The sequence below is a fragment of the Perognathus longimembris genome, chromosome 13 (genome assembly GCF_023159225.1).
Source record: "Perognathus longimembris pacificus isolate PPM17 chromosome 13, ASM2315922v1, whole genome shotgun sequence".
Classification (NCBI taxonomy): domain Eukaryota; kingdom Metazoa; phylum Chordata; class Mammalia; order Rodentia; family Heteromyidae; genus Perognathus; species Perognathus longimembris.
The window spans coordinates 58,481,104-58,505,354 of NC_063173.1; the positions used below are offsets into that span (position 1 = coordinate 58,481,104).

The 24,251-nt window shown below is 49.4% G+C and overlaps 1 protein-coding gene across 1 annotated transcript in view; it reads right to left on the reverse strand.

Annotated features, from left to right (window-relative positions):
* The window catches only part of LOC125361155 (caveolae-associated protein 4), a 37,300-nt gene extending 13,808 nt beyond the window's left edge, over positions 1-23,492 (reverse strand). Inside the window, exons 1-2 of the mRNA XM_048359365.1 lie at positions 21,347-23,492; positions 12,495-12,741 (exon numbers count right to left, since the gene is read on the reverse strand). Coding sequence (XP_048215322.1) covers positions 21,749-23,488 — 1,740 coding nt within the window. The 5' untranslated portion in view covers positions 23,489-23,492 and the 3' untranslated portion in view covers positions 12,495-12,741; positions 21,347-21,748. The remainder of the gene's footprint in view (positions 1-12,494; positions 12,742-21,346) is intronic.
* Positions 23,493-24,251: the final 759 nt, after the last annotated feature.

A 24,251-nucleotide genomic window follows, 5' to 3' on the forward strand; every position in this document is an offset into this window, starting at 1 on the left:
TGCATTTCCCTCTAGTCTGCTTGTTTTTTCAGAACTAGTATTTGAGATGCTACTTCGAGATGTTTCTGGTTCAGACCCATGCCAGCCTGGAGACTTAGGACAGAACAAGCCCCTGCTGATGGGTTTGTTCCCACTTTCCCCAGAGCCTTAGGACAGAACGGCTACGATTGCAGCCTTGTTGTCCCACACGAGAGTCATGTCTTCAACTAGCGGCAGCCTTGTAATCAGGTCAAGTCCACACGCTCTGGCACCAGATCTTGGTTCTGTTCCTTTCTCTCGGGTCGAGAGTGTTTAGAATGAGTTTCTCAAGAACCGCCTGCGGGAACGTCCTCCTCATGCCTCGAGTGGACTCCCCGTGCGCGGCCACACCCCGAACGTCCCACCACTTCTGCCATTCGTCCCAGTAACCCAGGCCGCTCGTGCCTGCTTGTTTTTTTTCAGGCTACTGTTCTCCCTGGTTTTGCTCTTTCAGGAACAGAACCTGAGAAGTGCTGGTCCTGTGTAGGCAGGATTTGGGGAACCCATCAAAACATATTAAGAATTCATATGGGCTGGGGATATAGCCTAGTGGCAAGAGTGCCTGCCTCGGATACACGAGGCCCTAGGTTCGATTCCCCAGCACCACATATACAGAAAACGGCCAGAAGCGGCGCTGTGGCTCAAGTGGCAGAGTACTAGCCTTGAGCGGGAAGAAGCCAGGGACAGTGCTCAGGCCCTGAGTCCAAGGCCCAGGACTGGCCAAAAAAAAAAAAAAAAAAAAAAAAAAAAAAAAAAGAATTCATATGCGAAGGTTCTTGTCCCCTCCTGTCCTCCCCCAAGGAGCTGGTTGAGACACACACTGCCCCCCCCCCCCCCCGCCCGGTGCCTCAGCTCCACTACCTGTACCGCTTCCCTCCAACTGCCACCTCCCGAGGCTCGCAGCCGCGGCACGTCAACGAGTACCCGCTCCTGGCAGTGCCCCTCCAGCCCCTGCCTTTTCTGCTCAAGAGGAAGGACTTAGGAAAGACGGGTGTCCTGGGAGGGGCAGCCCAGCTCCAAAAAGGGAGAGGAGCCAGATGAACACCTCAGGAGCCCGGCAGCTGGAGAAGCAGCTCAAGCTCAGGTTGGAAACGGGACACTGAAGAAATAAACAAGAACACATTCTGAGAGCTGGGAATGTGGTCTAGTGGTAAAGTGCTTGCCTAGCATGCATGAAGCCCTGGGTTCCATTCCCCAGCACCACATACACAGGAGAAGCCGGAAGTGGCGCTGTGGCTCCAGTGGTAGAGCGCTAGCCTTGAACAAAAAGAAGCCAGGGAGTCCAAGCCCCAGGACTGGCAAAAAAAAAAAAAAAAAAGAAAAAAGAAAAGAAAAGAACACATTCTGAGCAATGCTCAAACGTTCACATTGGTATAGCTTGCCTGCCTGCCGTCCTTCCTTCCTTCCTTCCTTCCAGGTCATCTCGTCTCATGTCTTCCTCTGAGTGTGTGAGACTTTCACCTCCCCCCCCCCCCTTTCTTCAGTTCTCGGCAGAGAAGACAGAAGTGAGGCACACGGCTGGGACTTTGTGCCGGCCTCAGTCATAACTGATGGGTCATTTAACTTACACATACTGGTAGGTGTGTTGATGGAACATTATAGAATGCTCTGGCTAAGGAGCCATAACAAGGACAGCTATAAAAGACGCAGGCCCTGCCTCTCGGAGCTTCTGGGGTACTAACAGGCCACCATGGTCATCATTTTGACTTTTTGCATCTGTCTTTACCTCCACCCCAGTATGGAAGATTAACCCTGCAGTCTTGAGCATGCTGGGCAGGCACTATAGCACTGAGCGACATCCCCAGCCCTTCCTTCCTTCCTTTCCTTTCCTTTTTAGTCAGTTGTGGGGCTTGAACTCTGGGCCTGGGTGCTGTCTCTAAGCCTTTTTGCTCAAGGCTAGAGTTCTATCACTTTGAGCAATGGTGACACTTCCTGTTTTCTGGTGGTTAGTTGGAGCTGAGTTTCCTGCTCCGGCTGGCTTTGAACTGGGATCCTCAGACCTCAGACTCCTGAGTAGCTAGGATGACAGGTGTGAGCCACAGCTCCAGGCTTCAGCCCTTTCATCTGTCTCTAAAAGTTTACACAAGGAAGTGACACTGTGGCTCAAGTGAGAGAGCACTGGTTTTGAGCTAAAGAGCTCGGGGATAGCACGAGACTCAGAGTTCAAGTCCCATGACTGAAAACAACAACAACAACAACAACAACGTTTACACAAAATCGGGCCACAGGTGGCTCATGCCTGTAATCCTAGCTACTCAGGAGACTGAGAGCTAAAGGACCACAGTTCCAGGCTAGCCCAGACAGAAAAGTCCCTGGGACTTTTTCAATGAACCAGCAAAACCTAAAAGTGGAGCTGTAGTTTAAGTGGTTGAGCTTTGAGTGAAAAAGCCAAGTAAGGGTGCAAGGCCCTGAGTTCAAGCCCCTGTACCAGCACATGCACAGAGTTTGCATAAGGTCAGATTTTCCTAAATGGAAGACTCAGCACTGCCTTTCTGCCTTGGCCCCATCCCTCCTTCTCTCTCTTTTTTTTTTTTTTCTGCTAGTCCTGGGGCTTGAACTCAGGGTCTGAGCACTGTCCCCGAGCTTCTTTTGCTCAAGGCTAGCACTCTGCCACTTGAGCCACAGCGCCACTTCTGGCTTTTTCTGTGTATGTGGTGCTGAAGAATTGAACCCAGGGCTTCATGCACGCTAGGCAAGCACTCCACCGCTAAGCCACGTTCCCAGCTGTGCCTTCTCTGTTTTTCTTTCTCCATGCTGGGTTGAAGCCAAGGAGTAAGGTATGCTAAGCACATGCCTTACCACTGACCTACCTTCCCTGTCCTAAATGTTCATCTCTGACTGGGTCATCGGGCCCTCAATATTCAAGATGGAATTAGGAGAGAATGATGGAAAGGGCAACACTGATCAAGAAGCATTGTACATATAGACATAATAAATTAGAATTTATATGTCAATTAAACATTTTTTTAAAGAGATTGAATTGCTACTGGCCACAACATCTAATAACTCACTTCTGTTTCTTTCTGTTCTCCTTCCTATTCCAATTCTCTAGAAGAGCTCTGTATTTAAGTAAGCTCAAGCAGGAATCTAAGATAAAGTGCCAGTACTAGGGCTTGAACCCAGGGCTTGGATGCTGTCTCTTAGCTTCTTTGCTGCAGGCTGGCACACTCTACCACTTGAGATAAGTTCTATTCTGGCTTTGGGGTGGTTAATTGGAGATAAGAATCTCAGCCTTTCCTGCCAGGCTGGCATCATAGCACAATCCTCAGATCTCAAGCTCTTGAGCGGTGAGGGCTACAGGTGAGAGGCATTGGCACCCAGCAAAGGCCATTTCCGTAATACAGAAAAGTATTTCCAAAGTTACTGGCCTCCATGAGGATTGGCAAAAAACCCAGTACATTCATCTCTACCGCACATTGTTTTCTTCTAATCTTTTATTTCTTAACACCAAATAAAAAGTTTGCTACCACAACTTCAAAAAGTAAGACACAAATGTTTACCCTGATATATCAACGTTTCTTAAAGATGTTACAAATACAAGTAATGGTTTAAAAGGGCTTCATTTAAAAGGGAAGACGTAGAATCAGAAGTATTCCAGCCAGGCTGGGCACACTGGCAGACATCTGTAGTCTTAGCTATTTGGGAGGCAGAGATCAGGAAGATAGAGGTTTGCGTCCAGCCTGGACAAAAGTTATGAGACCTCCATCTCAACAAACAAGCCAGGAATGATGGTGCATATCTATGATTCCAGCTACTTGGGAGGCACGATAGAAAGAGCACAGTAGAAAACTGGCCCCAGGCTAAAAACCAGACCCTACTTGAAAAATAACTGAAAGTAAAAACAAACAACAGCCACCCAGCGTATCCTGACCGCGCAGGTGGTTCTGCCTGCCTGCCTGCCGGCTCCAGGCCATTCCCGGGAGATAAGGCCGGGAGTGTTGACAGGCCGCTCAGGTGACCGCGCTCCCACAGCTCAGCCCCGGTGGCAGCCTGGGGTGCGGGTCTGACAAAAGGCCAGTGTGTCTTCTGCCCCAGAAATGGAGATTGTCCCAGAAAACACGGGTCACGTGGCTGCCCGCGGGACGCTGTCGGGCCTTTGTCCGCCGTAGTGTCGCTCAGAAGTGCGGGGGGGGGGGGGGGGCCTCCGCGCTCCTGCCTCGGTTTCTCCTAAGCTCTTCTCTGTGGGCCACCAGTTCATCCCCCCGATGAACGCAGATGCCCAACCGGCGCAAACCCCTCCCCACCACTGCCATCCTCCCTTCCGCCTCTGCGCCCACCACCGTCTCCCGGTTTGGGAGAGACGGGTCAGCGGCAGCCCGGGAAGCAGCGTTTCACGGTCCGGTATCAAGCCCGCGCTTTCTGGATTACAAAGCAGTTATTCCAAAAGAAAGCTCTACGGTTAAAGTTAAACCAGCTCGGAGCTATTAGAAGCTGGACTCTGGCCGGGTGCCAAGGAGGGCCGCTCTGGGCATCTGCTGGGGGAAGCGGGGCCGCAGGCCGGGGAGGGGAGCCGTCCAGCCGCCCGGTGTGCAGGGAACCAGGCGCCGCGCGGAAACCAGTTTCGCCGCCCTCCCGGGTGGGAGGCGCTTTTCACATGAGGAAAGCGAAACCCGCCGTGGGTGGGGCGCGAACGCTGCCAGGTCACCCGCCTGGAGAAACCCGGCTGCGCCTCCGGAGGGACGGAGGGACGTGCGGCCTGGCACCGGCCCGGCCCGCGCCCGGGGCTGGCGGCGCGCGGGCGGGCGGGAGCGGCGGGAGCGGCGGGAGGGGCGGGCGAGGCCGGCCCCTCGCGCTCCCCGCGGTGACTGGGGTGACCTGCTCCGGTTGGTGATTGCGGTTTGATTACGGAGCAAAACAAACGTCTAGGAAAACACAAGCACCCATTAGCGAGCAAGCAGCAGCCCGCGGGCGCGGAGAGCGGCGGGGTCGCGAGCGTGGAGAGCGTGGAGCCCCGGAGCCCGAGGCGGCGCGGCGGGCCTGCAGCGCCCCCTGCCGCGGGCCCGGAGAGCAGCTGGAGCCCCGGAACCCGAAGCTGCGCAGCCGGCGGAGCCCCGGAGCCCGAGGGCCGCGCGGCAGGCCTGCAGCGCCCCCTGCCGCGGGCCGGAGCGCAGCGCAGCCGGCGGAGCCCCGGAGCCAGCGCGGCGGGCCTGCAGCGCCCCCTGCCGCGGGCCGGAGCGCAGCGCAGCCGGCGGAGCCCCGGAGCCAGCGCGGCGGGCCTGCAGCGCCCCCTGCCGCGGGCCGGAGCGCAGCGCAGCCGGCGGAGCCCCGGAGCCCGAGGGCCGCGCGGCGAGCCTGCAGCGCCCCCTGCCGCGGGCCGGAGCGCAGCGCAGCCGGCGGAGCCCCGGAGCCCGAGGGCCGCGCGGCGAGCCTGCAGCGCCCCCTGCCGCGAGCCGGAGCGCAGCGCAGCCGGCGGAGCCCCGGAGCCAGCGCGGCGGGCCTGCAGCGCCCCCTGCCGCGGGCCGGAGCGCAGCGCAGCCGGCGGAGCCCCGGAGCCCGAGGCGGCGCGGCGGGCTTGCAGCGCCCCCAGCCAGGCGTGCCGGCCCTCGGTGGTCGGACAAAGCGCTTCCCCGCAGACCCCCACTGGGGGCGGCGGATCTCCACGGGCCGGGGCGCGTGTCCCACCCTGCAGCGCTGCCTCCGCGCAGGGCCTCTGAACCGAGCGCCTAAGGACGCGGACGACTCGGCCGGGTCGGGACAGGCGGCCCTCTCCCGCAGCGCTACTGACTCCACGGAGGGCCCCTTCTCCTGGGCGCCTGAACACGGAACTTTCGCTGAAGGCCGGCGCTCCACCCCGCGAGCCACGCCTCGGTTGCCATCTTCCTTTTTTGTATTTTTTATTTTTTTGGCCAGTCCTGGGGCTTGGACTCAGGGCCTGAGCACTGTCCCCGCCACTTGCGACACAACGCCACTTCTGGCCACTTTCTATATATGTGGTGCTGGGGAATCGAACCCAGTGGCCTCTTGCCACTAGGCCATATTCCCAGCCCCTCGGTTGCCATCTTCTGGCTGGTTACTTGGAGACAAAAGTCCCACAGGTTCTTCCGCCCGGGCTGGCTTCAAGCTCCGATCCTCGGCTCTCAGCCCTCTGGGTAGCAAGATCTATGGGCGCGAGCCACGGGCGCCGGGCCACCAAGGCTCCTCGACAGGATGCTCCGAGCGGTTTTCCTTACACATGTATCGTGACTTTCCACCGAGTATCTATTAGGTGTCTAATTCCCCCAATAGATCAGGAGTCCCTGGATGCAGGGCTGTGTGGTCACTGCTGTCCCCGAGAATCACCTACCAGAATGCCTCCTGCATGGCTGGATCTTAGGAGCCGGCTCAGGCCAGCCAGAAATGAAAATGACAGACACGAGGCAAAAAAAAAAACACCACAAAAACATAAATTAATACTAAAAAATGTGGGAGATGACAAACTAGCTCAGTGGATAGTGCCTGCCTAGCATGTGTGAGGCCTTGAATTCAATCCCCAACACAGAAAGAAAGAAGGGAAGGAAGGAAGGAAAGTAGGAAGGAGGCTCACACCTGTAATCTTAGCTACTCAGGAGACTGAGATTTGAGGATCATGGTTCAAAGCCTGCAGGAAAGTCTCTGAGACTAATCTCCAGCTAACCATAAAAAATAAATAAATAAAAGAGTACATGGCTTACACAGGCATCTGCCCCTTGTTATTTTCATACAAGTATTTACTTCATATTACAAACTCTTCAGAAATACAATTTTTGACAGTAGCATTATATGCCAATTTCCTATTATTAGGCACTTATGTAGTTACTGACTTTTACTAGAATAAATAATGCTGTCATGGAAAAAAAAACAAAAAGGCTAGAAGTGGAGCTGTAGCTTCAGTTGTAGAAAGCCAGCTTTGAACAAAAACAGCTAAGAAACAGCAATCAGGCTCTAAGTTAAAGCCCGAATACTGGCACAAAAAAATAAAGAAAATGAGAGAGAGGGAGGGAGGAAGGGAGGGAGGGAGGGAAGGAGGGAAGGAAGGAAGGAAGGAAGGAAGGAAGGAAGGAAAGAAGGGAGGGAAGGAGGGAAGAAAGAGAGAGTAGGGATGACAAATATGTTTTGAAACTAGAGGAGATGGTGGTTGGACAACACTGTGACTGTATTAAATACCATTGAATTACAACTTTAAAATGGTTAATTATATGCTATGAGAAATAATAAATGAAAGGGCAGAATTGTAATAACCCTTGATGACTTGGAACACCCTGAAAATAGTTGATAAAGTCAATGTAAGGCGAATAACTTTTATACAGGGCTTCATAGTTTACACAGATTTCTTTTTTGGTCCGTCGGGGTTTGAACCCAGGGCCAGGGCACTGTCCCAGAGCTTTTGTGCTCAAGGCTATACTCTATACCACTTTGAGCCACAGTGTGACTTCTGATTTTCTAGTGGTTAGATGTAGATAATGAGTTTGATGGACTTTCCTGCCCATGCTGGCTTTGAACCCTGATCCTCGGATCTCCGCCTCCTGAGTAGCTATGATTACAGGTATGAGCCATCAGAGTCTGGCTACACAAATCTTTCTGCAGAAATGATTTCACCAGTTCTTCCCAATAGGCCCACGGACATACAAACAACAACAACAACAACATGAGAACTGTTGATCAGTGGTGGATGCCAGGGCCTTGTCGCATGTACCAGGCACAATCGCCTCTAGAAAGTTCTTCCTTTCTGCTCTCCAGGCTGGAAATGACACCCTTACCACAGCCTGATCTCCCCACTCTGCTTTACGTCTTCCAACCAAACTGGCCATGCTGCTTAAGTTTTCACCAAAATTTTTTAATCATCTCGTGGATATTTTGTTTGTCTCTCTCTGGTAATGCAACTCTAAGAGAACAGAGCTATCTGCCCGTTTTTGCTCCCAGTTATGACAATTCTGATATCTGAAATGCTCCCAGACCCCTCACTTCTGGACAAAATAGGTGCTTGATAAATAAATGAGTACGCAGTGGAACTTTGTCACAACCTCGGCCAGGTCTTCCGGGGAGCCTGGGCCCGGGCGGCAGTGCTGAGGGGACGCTGGAGGAGCCTGGCTGCGTCTTCAGGATCAGTGTTGGCTAGGGTTCCCATCATCCCCACGTCTGTGTGTTAAACACCGGCTGTGGGTGGGGACAGGGCTGTCGAAGAAGAAAGAAGAAAGAAGAAAGAAGAAAGAAGAAAGAAGAAGAAGAAGAAGAAGAAGAAGAAGAAGAAGAAGAAGAAGAAGAAGAAGAAGAAGAAGAAGAAGAGGAAGAAGAAGAGGAGGTGGCACAAAGCAGGGGTCAGAGTCCAGGGAGCAAACTGGGCTGACCTCAGAAACTCACGTCATCTGGTAGAAATGACTTCTGAGATCAAATTTATCTACAGTACAAACCAAGAGGTTGATTCTGGGTCCCAGGGGAAAGCTTGCAGAGCTGGCCTCTCCCAAGTTGGGGTACTGTGGACTGACAGGTGTGGTGACCCTTTGGGATGGAGAAGGAGCCTCTGAAATGCTGTAGCCATCCCAGAACTATGCCCAGTAGCGTCTGAGAAGACCCTGCTTAGCAGCAGTGGCTGCGTTCTACTACCTCTGACCCAGGCAGACAGCAGGAGGGCAGGTTCCTTCCCAGTCACGTGACACACAAGGCACAGACTCAGAGTCAAACTCCCACAGCTCCGGGGTCGCTGGGCTTCCTGCACCTGTTGCAACCCAGGTGTCTGGGGGCAGTTTATAGATTGCAGGCAAACACTCATACAAACATGAAATGTGATCATCTGTCCAACTTGATCAGGACAACAGAGCATAGTTGTATGTGTGTGTGTGTGTGTGTGTGTGTGTGTATGTGTGTGTGGGTGTGTGTGGGTGGGTGTGGGTGGGTGTGTTTAACTGGAGATAAATGAATAAGCATTTTATGAACTTTCTTGCTTGGGCTACCTTCAAACTAGGGTCCTCTGATCTCAGCTAGGATTACATGTATGACCAACCATTACCCAGCTCTTAAAATAATTAATAACAGTGGAGGCTGAGAACTGAGGATCATGGTTCAAAGCCAGCCTGGGCTGAAAAGTCTCAGTGAGAGTCTTATCTCTAATTAACCATCAAAAAACCCCCCAAAACAGAAGTAGAGCTGTGGCTCAAAGTAGTAGAGTGCTAGCCTTGAGCAAAAGAGCTTTGGAACAGCGCCCAGGCCCTGAGTTCAAGCCCATGACCAACAAAATAATAATAATGATGATGATGATGATGATGATGATGATAATAATAATAATAATATGGAAAAATGCCTGTTTCCAAGCCCAGGGCAATTTTAACTTAATGGTCAGAATCATGTTTCCAACTTTTAATAAATCATGAAACTTTCTCAAAAATGTTCTAAGAGTGAGTAGCTATAGAAAACTCTAAGTTACATACGCTTTGGCATACACACATACGCACACGCACACCTATTTTTCCCAAAAGCTTCCTTATGAACTATCCAAAGTAAACACAGCTCACCCTCAGATGAATGATTCATTACAAAGTAAATTTTTTAAAAATCACAATCTAATTTTCATACCAAGAGTAGACTACCCTTTATGCCCATTCCCAGGGCATAGTTTATATGGTGGGTTTAGGCAGGGGGCAGGCAATACTAGGGTTTGAACTCAGGGCTTTGCACTTGCTAGGCAGGCACTTCGCTGCCTGGGCCACACCTCTGGCCCTACATTGCACTTTAAGCAGTGCTGGTTTCAGAATCTATGACCATTCACCTTTGTCCTGCAGTAACTGTACCCAGCCCTCCTCCCTGGGTAATGAGTGTACCTCAATTTCCACAGTATGAAGGAAAAAAGCAAACAAAGCAAAACACAGGCTGGTTTATCTTCTAGTCCCTTCATCTCCAAAAGGCCATTCAGCCATCCACGGAGGGCTGGGCTTGACTCAAACTAAGCACAGCCTGGCATCTAATTTAATCTAAGCTCAGCAGCATGTCTTGGGCAGAGCAGCAGATACTAACAGGGCCCCTGCAGAGGTGGAGAGGAACCCCAGGCAAGCCAATGGGGTTCCAGCCAAAGAAGGTACAGACCTCAGCTGCAAGAACAGGCAGGTATCTTTGGATGCAGGTTTTTTTTTTTTGGATGCCCATTTTTCAAGAAAGTCCCCAAACCCAGATTTTAATGGGACTCCCTGGATTTTTTTTGTGGGACTTGAACTCAGGGCCTGGGTGCTATACTTGAGCTCTTTTGCTCAAGGTTAGCACTCTACCACTTTGAACCACAGTTCCACTTCTGGGTTTTGAGAGGTTAATTGAAAATTCTCACAGGGACTTTTCTGTTCAGGCTGGCTTTGAACCCCAATCCTCAGATCTCAGCCTCCTGAGTAACTAGGATTACAGGTGTGAGCCACTAGCACCTGGCTTGGATTTTTTTTTTAAGCTAGCAATTATGCCAGGCACTGGTGATTCATGCCTGAAATCCTAGTTACTTGGAAATTTGAGATCTGAGTCACAATTCAAAGACAACCTGGGCAAAATCTGTGAGACTCTTAGCTCTAATTACCCAGCAAAAGCCCAACAAAAAAAAGGGGGCACTGTGGGGTTCAAGTGGTAGAGTACTAGCCTTGAGTGAAAAAGCAAAGACCGTGTCCAGACCCTGAGTTCAAGCACCAGTACTGGCACAAAAATAATTAACTAAATAAATAAATGCAAACAAGCAATTAGTTTGGGGGGTATGTTTTTTTCCAGTCCTGGGGCCTGGACTCAAGGCTAGCACTCTACCACTTGAGCCACAGCACCACTTCTGGCTTTTTCTGTTTATATGGTGCTGGGGAATCAAACCTAGAGCTTCGTGCACGCTACCACTAAGCCACATTCCCAGCCCGCTAACAATTAGTTTTAAAAATTGTTTTAAACACCCTACAGGTCAACATTAATAAGCCTATGGCCTGATATGACACACAGAAGCCTGAATGCCCTCAGGAGTAGTAAGGAGCTCCCATGGGTTCAAGGCTAACCTCTCAGTAACTGCTTCCTAGGGAGGCCACAACATCCACTACCCCTTGGCACTACAATCCAGGCAGCTGGCCAAGCTACAGCATGGTCAGCAAAGTGCTGATTCCTCTGCATTCAAATCCAACCTCCACCACCTGCGGCTTCTACAGGCCAGCTATGTCACTTGGATGGACCATTCTGTGCATCAATTTTTTCACCCATAAAAGGCAGACACACCGCTTCCCCTGCCACAGGGCTGTTGCAGGATAGAGTGAGATGATGTCCACAAAGCACCATGCAGAACCAGTGCCAACAGGTATCCATCCACAGGTGCTCATGAGCTTGGTGCCTTCCTTACCGCACAGTCAAAACCACTCAGCCAGTTCTGCTGACAAGGACTTCTAATGCCCTCTTTCCAGTTCCACTCTCTGCCCTAGTTCATCCTCTTTACCCCGAACTGTTACAACCATGTAATAATGGAACTTCCTGCTTTAGCTCAGTAGGTCACCTGCCCACCAGTGATTCCAGTTCTCGCCTTACTACCTTAGTACTTACCTCTGTAAAACACAGGTCTGGTGGTTTCTCCCTGTCAGCTATACAGAAGAAAGTCTATAATTCCTTGTCTTTTTTGGTGCCAGTAATCAAACCCAGGTCTTATTCTTGCTAGGTAAGTGCTAACATGCCAGTTACAGCCTCAGCGCTTAAGTTTTTGAGACAGGACCTTGGTATGTAGCCCAGGCTTATCGGGAACTTAACAATATTCCTGCCTCTGACTCCTGAATGCTGGGATCATAAGCATATGCCACGGGGCTGGGAGTATGGCCTAGTGGCAAGAGCACTTGCCTCGTATACATGAAGCCCTGGGTTCGATTCCACAGCACCACATATATAGAAAACGGCCAGAAGTGATGCTGTGGCTCAAGTGGCAGAGTGCTAGCCTTGAGCAAAAAGAAGCCAGGGACAGTGCTCAGGCCCTGAGTTCAAGGCCGGCCCAGGACTGGCAAAGAAAAAAAAAAAAGCATATGCCACGAAGTCTAAAGTAAGTGTGTGTGTGTGTGTGTGTGTGTGTGTGTGTGTGTGTGTTGATACTGGAGCTTGAACTCAGGGCCTAAGCCCTCTCCCTTAGCTTTTTTTTTTTTTGCTCAAGGCTAGCACCCTACCACTTGATTTATACCTCTACTTCTAGCTTTTTTGTGTGACTAATTGGAGACAACTGGGCCTTCCTGCCCAGGCTGACTTCAAACCACAATTCTCAGATCTCAACTGCCTGCGTAGCTAGGGTTGCAGGTGTGAGCCACCAGTGTCTGGCTTAAATTCTTTAGTTGAAACTTCCCTCACACTTATTTTTGACCAGTCTCAACAAAACAATCGTGTCTGCTTCAGCCACACTCAAGCCCTTGTGCTGTCCTTTTCCTGGAAGCCACGCAGTTTCCTGGCACTGGCCTTCAGCAACACCATTCTTTCTGTTTGGAATGTTTGTCTTCCATGCTTCCCCTTCCTCGCCCTTCTAAGTCCAGCCCCAACTGGCCATCCGCACTTACCAGGTGGCTGGCATTTGGCGTAGCGTTCCCAGCTTTACTTCTCTTTCTGCGGTCGCAGTGAAATGCACGATATCCAGCCAGAGAACAGAAATCTGATGACTCGGCCATAATTTGTACACCGCAGCACAGTGAGGCTCCTGCAATGTAGAACTGGTCCATTCCCGACCTTGTGCCCATGGAGGCCTCTTATAAGAGATGACCGCTCCTGTGTTTGCAGAATCACCGATGATCTCAGTAATACGCAGATCTGGGGAAGAAAATACATCATTTTTTTCCCCTTTGACATTTATGTTCTTGAAAATTTGGGACTAAGCCAGGTGCCAGTGGCTCATGCTTATAATCCTAGCTACTCAGGAAGCTGAGATCTGAGGATCAGAGTTCGAAGCCAGCCCTTGCAGGAAAGTCTGCGAGACTCTTACCTCCAATAAACTGCTCGGAAAAAGCCAAAAGTGGCACCGTGGCTCAAGTGGTAGAGCACTAACCCCGAGCAAAAGAAATTCAGGGACAGAGTCCAGGTCCAGATTTCAAGTCCCAGGACCAGCAAAAAAAAACTTGTTACTGAAATGTTCATTCTGCAATCCTTCACCGAATGAAAGGGGGGGGGGTTGTTACCCAGTCTTACCCCCACCCCCAGGTGGTGCTTGCTTTGGCAGGTCACTGCAGGAAGAATGGAGGAGGAAAGTTGAGCACAGTGGTTGTCAGTGTGGCTCTGGGGTCAGGCTAGCTGTGCTTCAGCCTGGCCCCAGCAGTTTCTTATTGGTGAACCTCACAGAGTAAAGTCCTTATCTGAAAGAGCTGCAGAAATGGCTAAGTGATAAGAGAATGTACACAGTGCTGAAACTGTTCAACCTCTCTGGTTATGACAAGAACTTGGGAAATACTAGCTTTTATCATTTGCCTCCAAATAAAGCTGGCTACCCAGGCTTCGAAGGTGCTAGTCTATAATCCCAGTGCGTGAAAGGCTGCGAGGGAAGGTCTAGTCTATAATCCCAGTGCCTGAGAGGCTGAGGCAAGAGGACCTTCAGTTTCAGGCCAACCTGGGGGCGATACAGAAAGACCTTAGCTTAAAAACAAAAAAATCCAGGCACCAGTAGTTCACTCCTGTAATCCTAGCTACTCAGGAGTCTGAGCTCTGAGGACTGTAGTTTAAAGCTAGCAAGGGCAGAAAAGCCCACGATACTCTTGTATCCAACTAACCAGCAAAAAGCTGGAAGTAATAGAGCACCATCAAGCAAGAACACAAAGCCCTGAGTTCAAGCACCATTACACACACACACACACACACACACACACACACACACACACACACACACCCTGCTCCTAGGCCTGAGCTGTCTGGAGCTTCCTTTTTACAACTCTGTCCTTTATTCTCAATATCTCAATGATATATGGGACGAGAGAATGGAAAAAAAGAGCAAGCTGTCAGCTGCTGCTCAAGGAAGCAGCAGAAATAGTGGAGACAGGAAGAAAGCAGGCCACATCCACAGAAGAGCTGGCCGCGCAAGCAGCTCCGGAATAAAAATAGACCTAGACTTCCACGAGCTATGCTGGAAGGAAGAAACCAGAGCACATCTCACACTGCTGACAGCAGACCCATGCAGAGATGAACCTCAAGTTCAAGTATGGGATAAAGACATTCTCAACTTTTGAGGCTTAAAAAAGATGTGAAATAGTCTAAGAAAGAGATTAAAGTATAACAACCATTTCTTGCTAGATGTTAAATGGTATTGAGGCCAATAAAGCCACTGAAAGTGATGGATTGATTCGTTCTACCAAGACATCATGTGTGCGTGTCTACTGTTGGCTGACCATCCACAGGAATAGAGAAGGTCCCCACATAAATTCGTTCTTTGAGTATGAATGCCAGTTGTGGGGCTAGAACTCAGGCCTGAGCACTGTCCCTACGCTCCTCTGCTCAAGGGTAGTGCTCTACCATTTGAGTCACAGTTCCACTTCCAGCTTTTTGCTGGTTGATTGGAAGTAAGAGTCTCATGGACTTTCCTGCCCAAACTGGCTTTGAACCATGATCCTCAGATCTTAGCCTCCTGAGTAGTTAAGATTGCAGGTGTGAGCCACCAGCACCCATATACAAAATACATACCTTTACTTCCACGTAGCCCATGCTCTAGTGGAGATAGAAGAAAAATAATTACAAGTACAGTGGCACATGCCTATGATCTCAGCACTAAGCACTAAGCACTAAGGCTGAAGCAGGAGGATAGGAGTTCAACACTAACCTGGGCTACATAACAGGCCCTTGTCTCAAAACAAACAAACTGCAGGAGGAAATCTCTGAGTCAGCGACAGAGAGAGAGAGAGAGAGAGAGCAAGAGAGAGACAGAGACAGACAGACAGAGACAGAGAGAGAGCGCACAGAACTTCAGGACTCAACCTCCAGCCATAGAACTGAAGAACAGCAGGTAGAAGATGGGACCACATGCCACCCTTAAGTAAATCCAATGGTAAGACCTGTAGGGGACCACATGCTTGTAATCCCAGCTAGCTGAGAGGCAGAGGTAGCGGGATCAGCTTAATGTCAGACCAGGAAAGCGAAAGACCTTAGCTGACAAAGAAATGAAAGCAAAATGAGGGCTGGGAATGTGGCCTAGTGGTAAAGTGCTCACCTTGTATGCATGAAGCCCTGGGTTCGATTCCCCAGCACCACATATATAGAAAAGGCCAGGACAGGCGCTGTGGTTCAAATGGCAGAGTGCTAGACTTGAGCAAAAAGAAGCCAGGGACAATGCTCAGGCCCTGAGTTTAAAAAGCCCCATGACTGGCAAAAAGAAATGAAAGCAAAATGGGATGAGGCTGTGTATGGGGGTGGGTGGGGGTGTTCCAACTGGCAGAGTGCTTGCCTAGCAAGTTCGAGATCCTGTATTTAAAATTCAAGTAATACCAAAGTAAGAAAGGAAGGCAGCTGGACGGCCAGGCCCAGTGGCTACAATCTTAAATACCCCAGAGGCCAAAGAGGCAGGATTCCAAGGTCGAGGCCAACCTTGGCAACTTAATGAGACTCTATCTCAAAATAAAAAATACACATCCCAGGCCCTGAGTTCAAGCCCCAGGACTGGCAAAAAAAAAAAAAAAAAAAAAAGATAGGTGCCCGTGGCTCACATCTGTAATCCTAGCTACTCAGGAGGTTGAGATCTAAGGATCACAGTTCAAAGCCAGCCTGGGCAGGAAAATCTGTGAGACTCTCTCTTTTTTTTGGTCAGTAGTGGGGCTTGAACTCAGGGCCTGGGCACTGTCTCTGTCACTGAAGGCTAGCACTCTACTATGTCTCAAGGACTTTGCTGCCCAGGCTGGCTTTGAACCACGATTCTCAGATCTCAGCCTCTTGAGTAGCTAGGACTATAGGCATGAGATACCTGTGTCCAGCCTGTGAGGCACTTATCTCCAATTAACACACCAGAAAACTGAAGTGGAGCTGTGGCTCAAAACAGTCGAGCACTACTCTTGAGTGAAAAAACTCAGGAGCAGTGCTCAGGCCCTCAGTTCACACCCCAGTACTGATGAAAGAAAAAAAGAAAGAGAAAAAGAGAGAAGGAAGGAAGGGAGGGAGGAATGAAGGAAGGAAGGAAGGGAGACAGGGAGGGAGGAGGGAGGGAGGGAAAGAGACAGAAAGAAAGGATAGCAAGAGGGAGAAAAAAATGAAAGAAAGAGGCAAATAATAATTAAGAAAAAGCTGGGGCTGGGGATATAGCCTAGTGGCAAGAGTGCCTGCCTCGGATACACGAGGCCCTAGGTTCGATTCCCCAGCACCACATATACAGAAAACGGCCAGAAGCGGCGCTGTGGCTCAAGTGGCAGAGTGCTAGCCTTGAGCAAAAAGAAGACAGGGACAGTGCTCAGGCCCTGAGTCCAAGCCCCAGGACTGGAAAAAAAAAAAAAAAAAAAAGAAAAAGCTGGTCGTACTGCTATCTCACACCTGTAATCTTAGCTACTCAGGAAGCTGAGATTTGAGAATCAATGTTCAAAGCCAACCCTGACAAGAGAGTCCATGACTTTCATCTTCAATTAACTACCAAAAAGCCAGAAGTAGAAGTATGGCTCAAGTAGCAGAATGCTACCCTTGAAAGTAAAAGCTGAGGGGCAGCATCCTGGCCCTGAGTTCAAGCCCCAAGACCAGCACCAAAAAGAAAAAGATAAAGAGAGAGAGAGAGAGAGAGAGAGAGAGAGAGAGAGAGAGAAAAGGAGAAAATAAAAAGAAATAATAAAGATTAGGACAGAAATTAACAAAATGGAAACTAAATAAACTAAACAAAGAATCCATGAAATAAAAGTTGGGTCTTTGAATAAACAAGATTAACTCCTAGCTAATTTGACTAAAAACAAAGAGAGAAGTGACTCAATAAAGTTGCAGGTGAAAAAGAGAATGGCACAGCAAAGTCCAACGAAATCCAAAGGATCATGAGGTAATCCTTTGAAAACCTATAGTCAGGCTGGGAATGTGGCTTAGCACACATGAAGCCCTGGGTTCAATTCCTTGGCACCATACAAACAGAAAAAGCCAGAAGTGGCACTGCGGCTCAAGAGGTAGAATGCTAGCCTTGAGCAAAAAGAAGCCAGGGACAGTGCCCAGGCCATGAGTCCCAAGCTCCAGGCCTGGCAAAAAAAAAAAAAAAAAAAAAAAAAGCCTATAATCAGATAAGCTGGAAAGTCCAGGAAAAAAAAATGGATACATTTTTAGACACAGTTGGCCCACCAAATCTGAATGACTTAAACAGAACTATAACGAGCAATGAGACTAAAGCAGTAAGAGGTCTCCCAACAAAGAAAAGCCTGAATTCAAAAGAACTAACACCTATACTGAAATTCTTCCATGTAGTAGAAAGTGAAGACTTGCTACCTAATTCATTCTATAAGTAGCATTACACTTGTTCTAAAACCATACAAAAAAACCAGAAACTCTTAACCAGGAGCCACGCACTGGTGGCTCACACCCACAATCCTAGCTACTCAGGAAGCTGAGGTCTGAGGATCACACCTCGAAGCAGGACTGATCAAGAAAGCCATGAGACTCTTATCTCCATTTACCCACCAGAAAACTAGAAGTGGTGTGGTGGCTCAAAGTGGCAGAGCACTAGCCTTGTATAATAAGTCTGAGGGACAGTGCCCAGGCCCTGAGTTCAAGCTCCAGGACCAAAAAAGAGAGAGAAAGAGAAAGAGAGAGAGAGAGAGAGAGAGAGAGAGAGAGAGAGAGAGAGAGACAGACAGACAGACAGACAGACAGACAGAAACACACACACAAAAAAGGACTATACAGTAGCTGGGGATATGGCCTAGTGGTAAGAGTGCTTGCCTTGTATACATAAAGCCTTGGGTTCGATTCCCCAGCACCACATATACAGAAAACGGCCAGAATGGTGCTGTGGCTCAAGTGGCAGAGTGCTAGCCTTGAGCAAAAAGAAGCCAGGGACAGTGCTCAGGCCCTGAGTCCAAGGCCCAGGACTGGCAAAAAACAAAACAAAACAAACAAACCAAAAAAAAAAAAAAAAAGGATTATAGAACAAGCTCTTTAATAAGCATTGATGCAAATTTTCTCAATAAATTGAAATCCTTACAAACTGAATTCAACCACACATTTGAAAAATCATACTATGATCAAATTGGTTTTACCCACTGTTCAAAGATAGTTCAGCCAGGTACCAGTAGTTCACACATGTAATCCCAGCGACTCAGGAGACTGAGATCTGAGGATCATGGTTCAAAGCCAGCCCAGGCAAGAAGTCCATGAGACCCTTTTTTTTTTTTTTGGTCGGTTGTGGGGCTTGAACTCTGTGCCTGGTCACTGTCTCTGAGCTCCTCAGCCCAAAGCTAGCACTCTACCACTTTGGGCCACAGCACCACTTCCAGTTTTCTGGTGGTTAATTGGAGATAAGAGTTTCAGGGACTTTCCTGCCTGGGCTGGCTTTGAACCATGATCCTCAGCTCTCAGCCTCCTGAGTAGCTAGGATTACAGATGTGCAACACCAGTGCCCGGAAGTCCATGAGACTTTTTTTTTTTTTTTGGCGAGTCCTGGGGCTTGAACTCAGGGCCTGAGCACTGTCCCTGGCTTATTATTGCTCAAGGCTAGTACTCTACCACTTGAGCCACAGCACCACTTCCGGTTTTTTCTATATATGTGGTGCTGAGGAATTGAACCCAGGGTTTCATGTATATGAGGCAAGCACTTTACCCCTCCATGAGACTCTTATCCCCACTAAAACTACCAAAAAAGTAGGAAGTGGAGCTATAGGCTCAAGTGGTTGAGCACTAGCCTTAAGCATAAAGACTTCAAGGAAAGCATCCAAGCCCAGAGTTCAGGGCCTACAACCAACCGGAAAAAAAAAAAAAGTTCGATATACATAGGTAAATTAATGTAGTATCACAGAAACAGGACCAAGAACCAAAATAATATGATCATCTCAAATGATGCAGATAAAAAAATCCTTTGACAAAATTCAACATTCTTTTATGATAAAAGCTCTGAAAAGGGCTGGGAACATGGCCTAGTGATAGAGTGCTTGCCTTGTATATATGAAGCCCTGGGTTCAATTCCCCAGCACCACATATACAGAAAATGGCCAGAAGTGGTGCTGTGGCTCAAGTGGCAGAGTGCTACCTTGAGCAAAAATAAGCCAGGGACAGTGCTCAGGCCCTGAGTCCAAGCCCCAGGACTGGCAAAAAAAAAAGAACAAACAAAACAATAATGAACAGGCTAAGAAAGAAATCAGAGAAACAATTCCACTCACAATAGCCTCAAAAAAGAATAAAATACCTAGGTATTAACACACAAAGTGAAAGACCTTCATCATGACAAATAATTTTTTTTAATTTGAAGAAAGAATTGAATAAGGCATTAGAAGATGGAAAAGACCTCTCAGGTTCATGGACAAAATCAATATTGTTTTAAATTAATTTTTTTATTGTGTGGTACTGAGGAAATGAACGTAGGGGATCATGCATGCTAGGCAAGCACTGTACCACTAAAGCACATTCCCAGGTCAAAATCAATATTGTCAAAGTGACCATACTGTTGAAAGCAATCTTCAGATTTAACGCAAAAAAAGCTCAAGACAGTGTCCAGGCCCTAAGTTCAAACCCTTGGATGAGTACCAAAAAATAAATAAATAAATAAACCAACAACAACAACAAAACTGACCAACCAAACAAACCAGTAAATAGAAAGGATGATATAGTTATTGAAACTGACCAAAATAGAAAAGAGAGAAGCACAAAAGGAGAACAAAATGATAAGAGCTATTATGCAAGCTCCAATGTAACATTCTCTACTAGAAACACACACACACACACACACACACACACACACACACACACACACACACACCAAGGAAGCTGGGTGCTGGTTGCTCACACCTGTAATCCTAGCTACTTAGGAGGCTGAGGTCTGAGGATCACTGTCAAAAGGTTTGAATTATAACTCAAGTACAGAACACCTGTTTAGCATGCATAAGACTAAGGGTTCAATTCCTTGTACCACCAAAGAGGGGCTGGAAAATACAAAACTCCAGACAGAAGATTCAGGCAGTCAACACTGAAGTATTATTTTCATCCTGTCAACTACTTTTAGCCAACTCTTCCATTCCATTCCTTTTTTTTTTTTTTTTTTTGCCAGTCCTAGGGCTTGAACTCAGAGCCTGAGCACTGTCCCTGGCTTCTTTTTGCTCAAGGCTAGCACTCTGCCACTTGAGCCACAGCGCTACTTCCAGCTTTTTCTGGTATGTGGTGCTGAGGACTGGAACCCAGGGCTTCATGTACGCAAGGTGAGTAGTCCACCGTTAAGCCATATTCCCAGCCCCAACTCTTCCATTCCTGCTAAGAAATAAACAGAATCCAAGAGCTTATCTTGACACTGAAATCTTGATAGTAGATGCTCAAGGCTTTTATCTCTTCTTTGGGATGAGAGTAGGAAGTGCATAATATAAAAGAGAAAAGCCTTAAGAAGACAGAAAGGAAACTATAGAAAAGTTCTGGCTTGTTGTCAGAATAATAATTAAAAGTCAAAGACAGAAACGGGCATCCGTGACTTAGGCCTGTAATCCTAGCTACTCAAGAGGGTGAGATTTGAGGATCATGGTCTGAAGCTGTCTCCAGCAGGAAAGTCCAAGAGACTCATCTCCAATTCACCACCAGAAAACCGGAAGTGGTACTGTGGCTCAAAGTGGTAGAGCTCTAGCCTTCAGCAAAAGTCTAAGCCCCATGACTGAAAAAAATAAAACAAAAAGTCAAAGATGGAAACAGGGGCTGGGAATATGGCCAAGTGGTAAAGTGCTCGCCTTGTATTCATGAAGCCCTGGGTTCAATTCCTCAGCACCACATATATAGAAAAAGCCAGAAGTGGCACTGTGGCTCAAGTGGCAGAGTGCTAGCCTTGAGCAAAAAGAAGCCAGGGACAGTGCTCAGGCCCTGAGTCCAAGGCCCAAGACTGGCCAAAAAAACAAAACCAAACAAAAAGATGGAAACAATGCAGGTAAAAATAAGACAACTTCATAGGGAGCGTGGATGATCTGAGTTTCATATAGAAGAAATCGTGATTGTGATGAAGTGATTAAAATATGAAGCCCAGCAATTACTGTAGATACAATTAGAGGGAGAATCAGATGGTGTTGCCCTGTAGGCATATTAGATGGTAAAATTGACTGTATTGGAGAAGAGAGTTCAGAAAAAGTGAGGGAACTAATTTTGAAAACCAACAAACACGGGCCAGGGACATGGCTCAAGGGATTAAGTACGTGCACATATACGACCCTGAGTTCAAATCCTAGCACTGCAAAATCCCAGCTAATAACAGCAAAATAAGCAAACAAACCAAATACATTCACCATTCTAGAGTATGGCTTCTTACTTTTTTCACTTCTTTCATCTCCATTTCCTCTTGTTTTTGTCCTTTTGGAGCCACTCATTCTTCACCTTCAGATATTTTGCTCACTTCAGCCTATTAGTCCCATAACCTTCAATGGCTATGCTTTATCCTGCTGCCATGCTGCTCTCCCCCCCTCTGCAGGCATTCTTCTCCTCACATCTCCAATCGTAAACCCATTTCTCAAACATTCTTCAAGAACCCGATATCCAATTTCCTCTCTAATTCATTACTAAATTTTTCTTTCTCCTCAAAAGGTTCCTGTTTCCATCTTTCCCATTGTTCCTCTCTTCCACTGGACCTTGTTCTGCTTCATTCCCACGCTTCTTTTAGGCTTTGGCTTTCTCCTCTTTCATCTTTCAATAGTCCTCTCTCTCTCTCTCTCTCTCACTTCAATCCTTCATCCATTTCATCCACTGGGCCTTTATCTGTCATATCTTTCTCTTCCATAGAAACAGGTTCACCAATATTTTCCTCTTCATTCAAGTCATCCTTATCAACTTCCATTCCTTCCTCAACCACTTCTAGTTCTTTCTTTCTTTCTATACTTTCTACAGGAATTTCCATCTCATCTGTAGGTTCTATCTCTCTTTCATCAGTAATAACTTTTATCACTGTTTCAATTTCATCTTCCTTCACACTCTCCCTTCTTGAGCCTTCCTCCAACTTCTCACTGGAGTCTAATTTCTCAGCACTTGATTCCTGTTTATCTCCAGTGGATCTCAAATCTTTTTCACTAGTCCTGAGCTTCTCTCCACTGGACCTGAGTTTCTCTCCACTGGACCTGAGTTTCTCTCCACTGGACCTGAGTTTCTCTCTACTGGATCTGAGTTTCTCTCTACTGGATCTGAGCTTCTCTCTACTGGATCTGAGCTTCTCTCTACTGGATCTGAGCTTCTCTCTACTGGATCTCAGCTTCTCACCGCTGGACCTGAGCTTCTCTCCGCTGGATCTCAGCTTCTCTCCGCTGGACCTGAGCTTCTCTCCGCTGGACGTGAGCTTCTCTCCACTGGACGTGAGCTTCTCTCCGCTGGACCTGAGCTTCTCTCCGCTGGACCTGAGCTTCTCTCCGCTGGACCTGAGCTTCTCTCCGCTGGACCTGAGCTTCTCTCCGCTGGACCTGAGCTTCTCTCCACTGGACGTGAGCTTCTCTCCACTGGATGTGAGCTTCTCTCTGCTAGATTTGAGCTTTTCTCCACTGGTCCCACGCCTCTCTCCACTGAACCTGCGTTTCTCCTCGCTTGATCTTAGTTTCTCTGCACTGGATGTCGGCTTCTCTCCACCGGGTTTTACTTTCTCCTCCACGTGCTCAACCTTTTCTTCACTGGTTCTCAGCTTCACTCCACTGAATCTACGCTTCCCTTCCCTGAATCTCAGCTTATCCCTGCTGGACCCAACCTTCTCTTCACTGGGTTTCAGCTTCATTTTACTGGACCCAACCTTCTCCTCACTGGATCTCAACTTCATTCTGCCGGGCCCAAGCTTCTCTTCACTGGGTTTCTGCTTCATTCTGCTGGGCCCAAGCTTCTCTTCACTGGATCTGAACTTCATTCTGCCGGGCCCAAGCGAGTTCTCTTCACTGGGTTTCAGCTTCGGCCTGCTGGACCTCAGCTCCTCATCCTGTCCCAGGTGGTACCTTCTAGAACTCAAGTCCTCTACCCTGGCCTCCCCATTGTGGCCGCTGGACGTCGACCGCTCTTCCGTCCCGGACCCGGCTCTGGGGCGCGCTGTCACGTCTGCACCCTGGGGTTCGGCCCCGGTCGGGCCCTCGGCCTCCTCCGCCGGCTTCTTCCTGATTTCTAAGCCGGCCGGGGCCTGCGGTGCGCTCGCCCCGCCGGGCCCGGGCTTTCCCTCACCCATCAAGTCCCTCCCTTTGGGCTTCCGCGGGCTTCTCTCCAGGAGCTCCATCCTCCTCCCCACCACGACGAGCCCGCACCACGGCTCGCACTGGTTCTCCTCTCGCGGCGCCGGCGCCCCCTTGGAGCCCACTTCCGGCGGGGGACGCCCGCGGACGCCCGGGCTGCCCTGGCTTCGGGCCTTGCCGCGCCCCTTCGGGGTTCTAAGCTTCTTCCGCTCCCTCACGTCCAAGGGTGAAAACGACGACTGAGTCCTCTTCTCCACAGACATGGCCTCCCGCCCTCGCCCCAAGCCCCCCCGGCCCGACTCCAGCTCCCCATTCCCCCCCACAACCCCACCCTCCCGCCCACCAGCCGCCTCCTCCCGCCGCCCCGCCCGCCCCGCCCAGCCCACCGCTTGGTGGGTGCGAGGCTGGCCGTGTGCGCAGGCGCAGTCCCGCGTGACCGTGAGAAGGCGGGGCCCGGAACGGCTGGGCCGGGGCTGCACAATGGGCGGGAGGAAAGCCCGGAGACGGAGCCTGTGACCCGGGAGCTTACACCCGGCCGTGCCAACGCCGGTGCCCCCACGCCCCCTCGCCCCCCACCCCACCACTAGCTCTGCCCCGTGCTGTGCTTTTAAAACCTGGGGCCTGGACACAGAAGTGATAGGCGTTGCAGCCAATGGCGTTGCGCACGGTAGACTTGATACCCAATCAAAAGGCGCTGCTGTGGATGACGTCAGTGGGAACCACCCCAGGCTCTGGATGACTCTGTCAGGGAGGGGAGGGTGAGCGGGCTTGAGGATCTCTCCCCCCCCCATCACTTCAACGAAGCTTCCAGAGCGTGCCCGCAGTGGCCGACCACGGAATCCTTGGGCACTGCAGCCGGGGAGCGTCATGGAGCATCCAGAGATGGAAGGACAGCAAGGTAAAGGAAGGATGCCAACCCCCTTCCAACCTCCACCTCTCTCCATCACACCCATGCCACCCAAGCAGGGATAAAGGGACCTGGGCAGGGAATGGGTTGTTTCCATAGCTCCTGCAGAGGGACGGGTT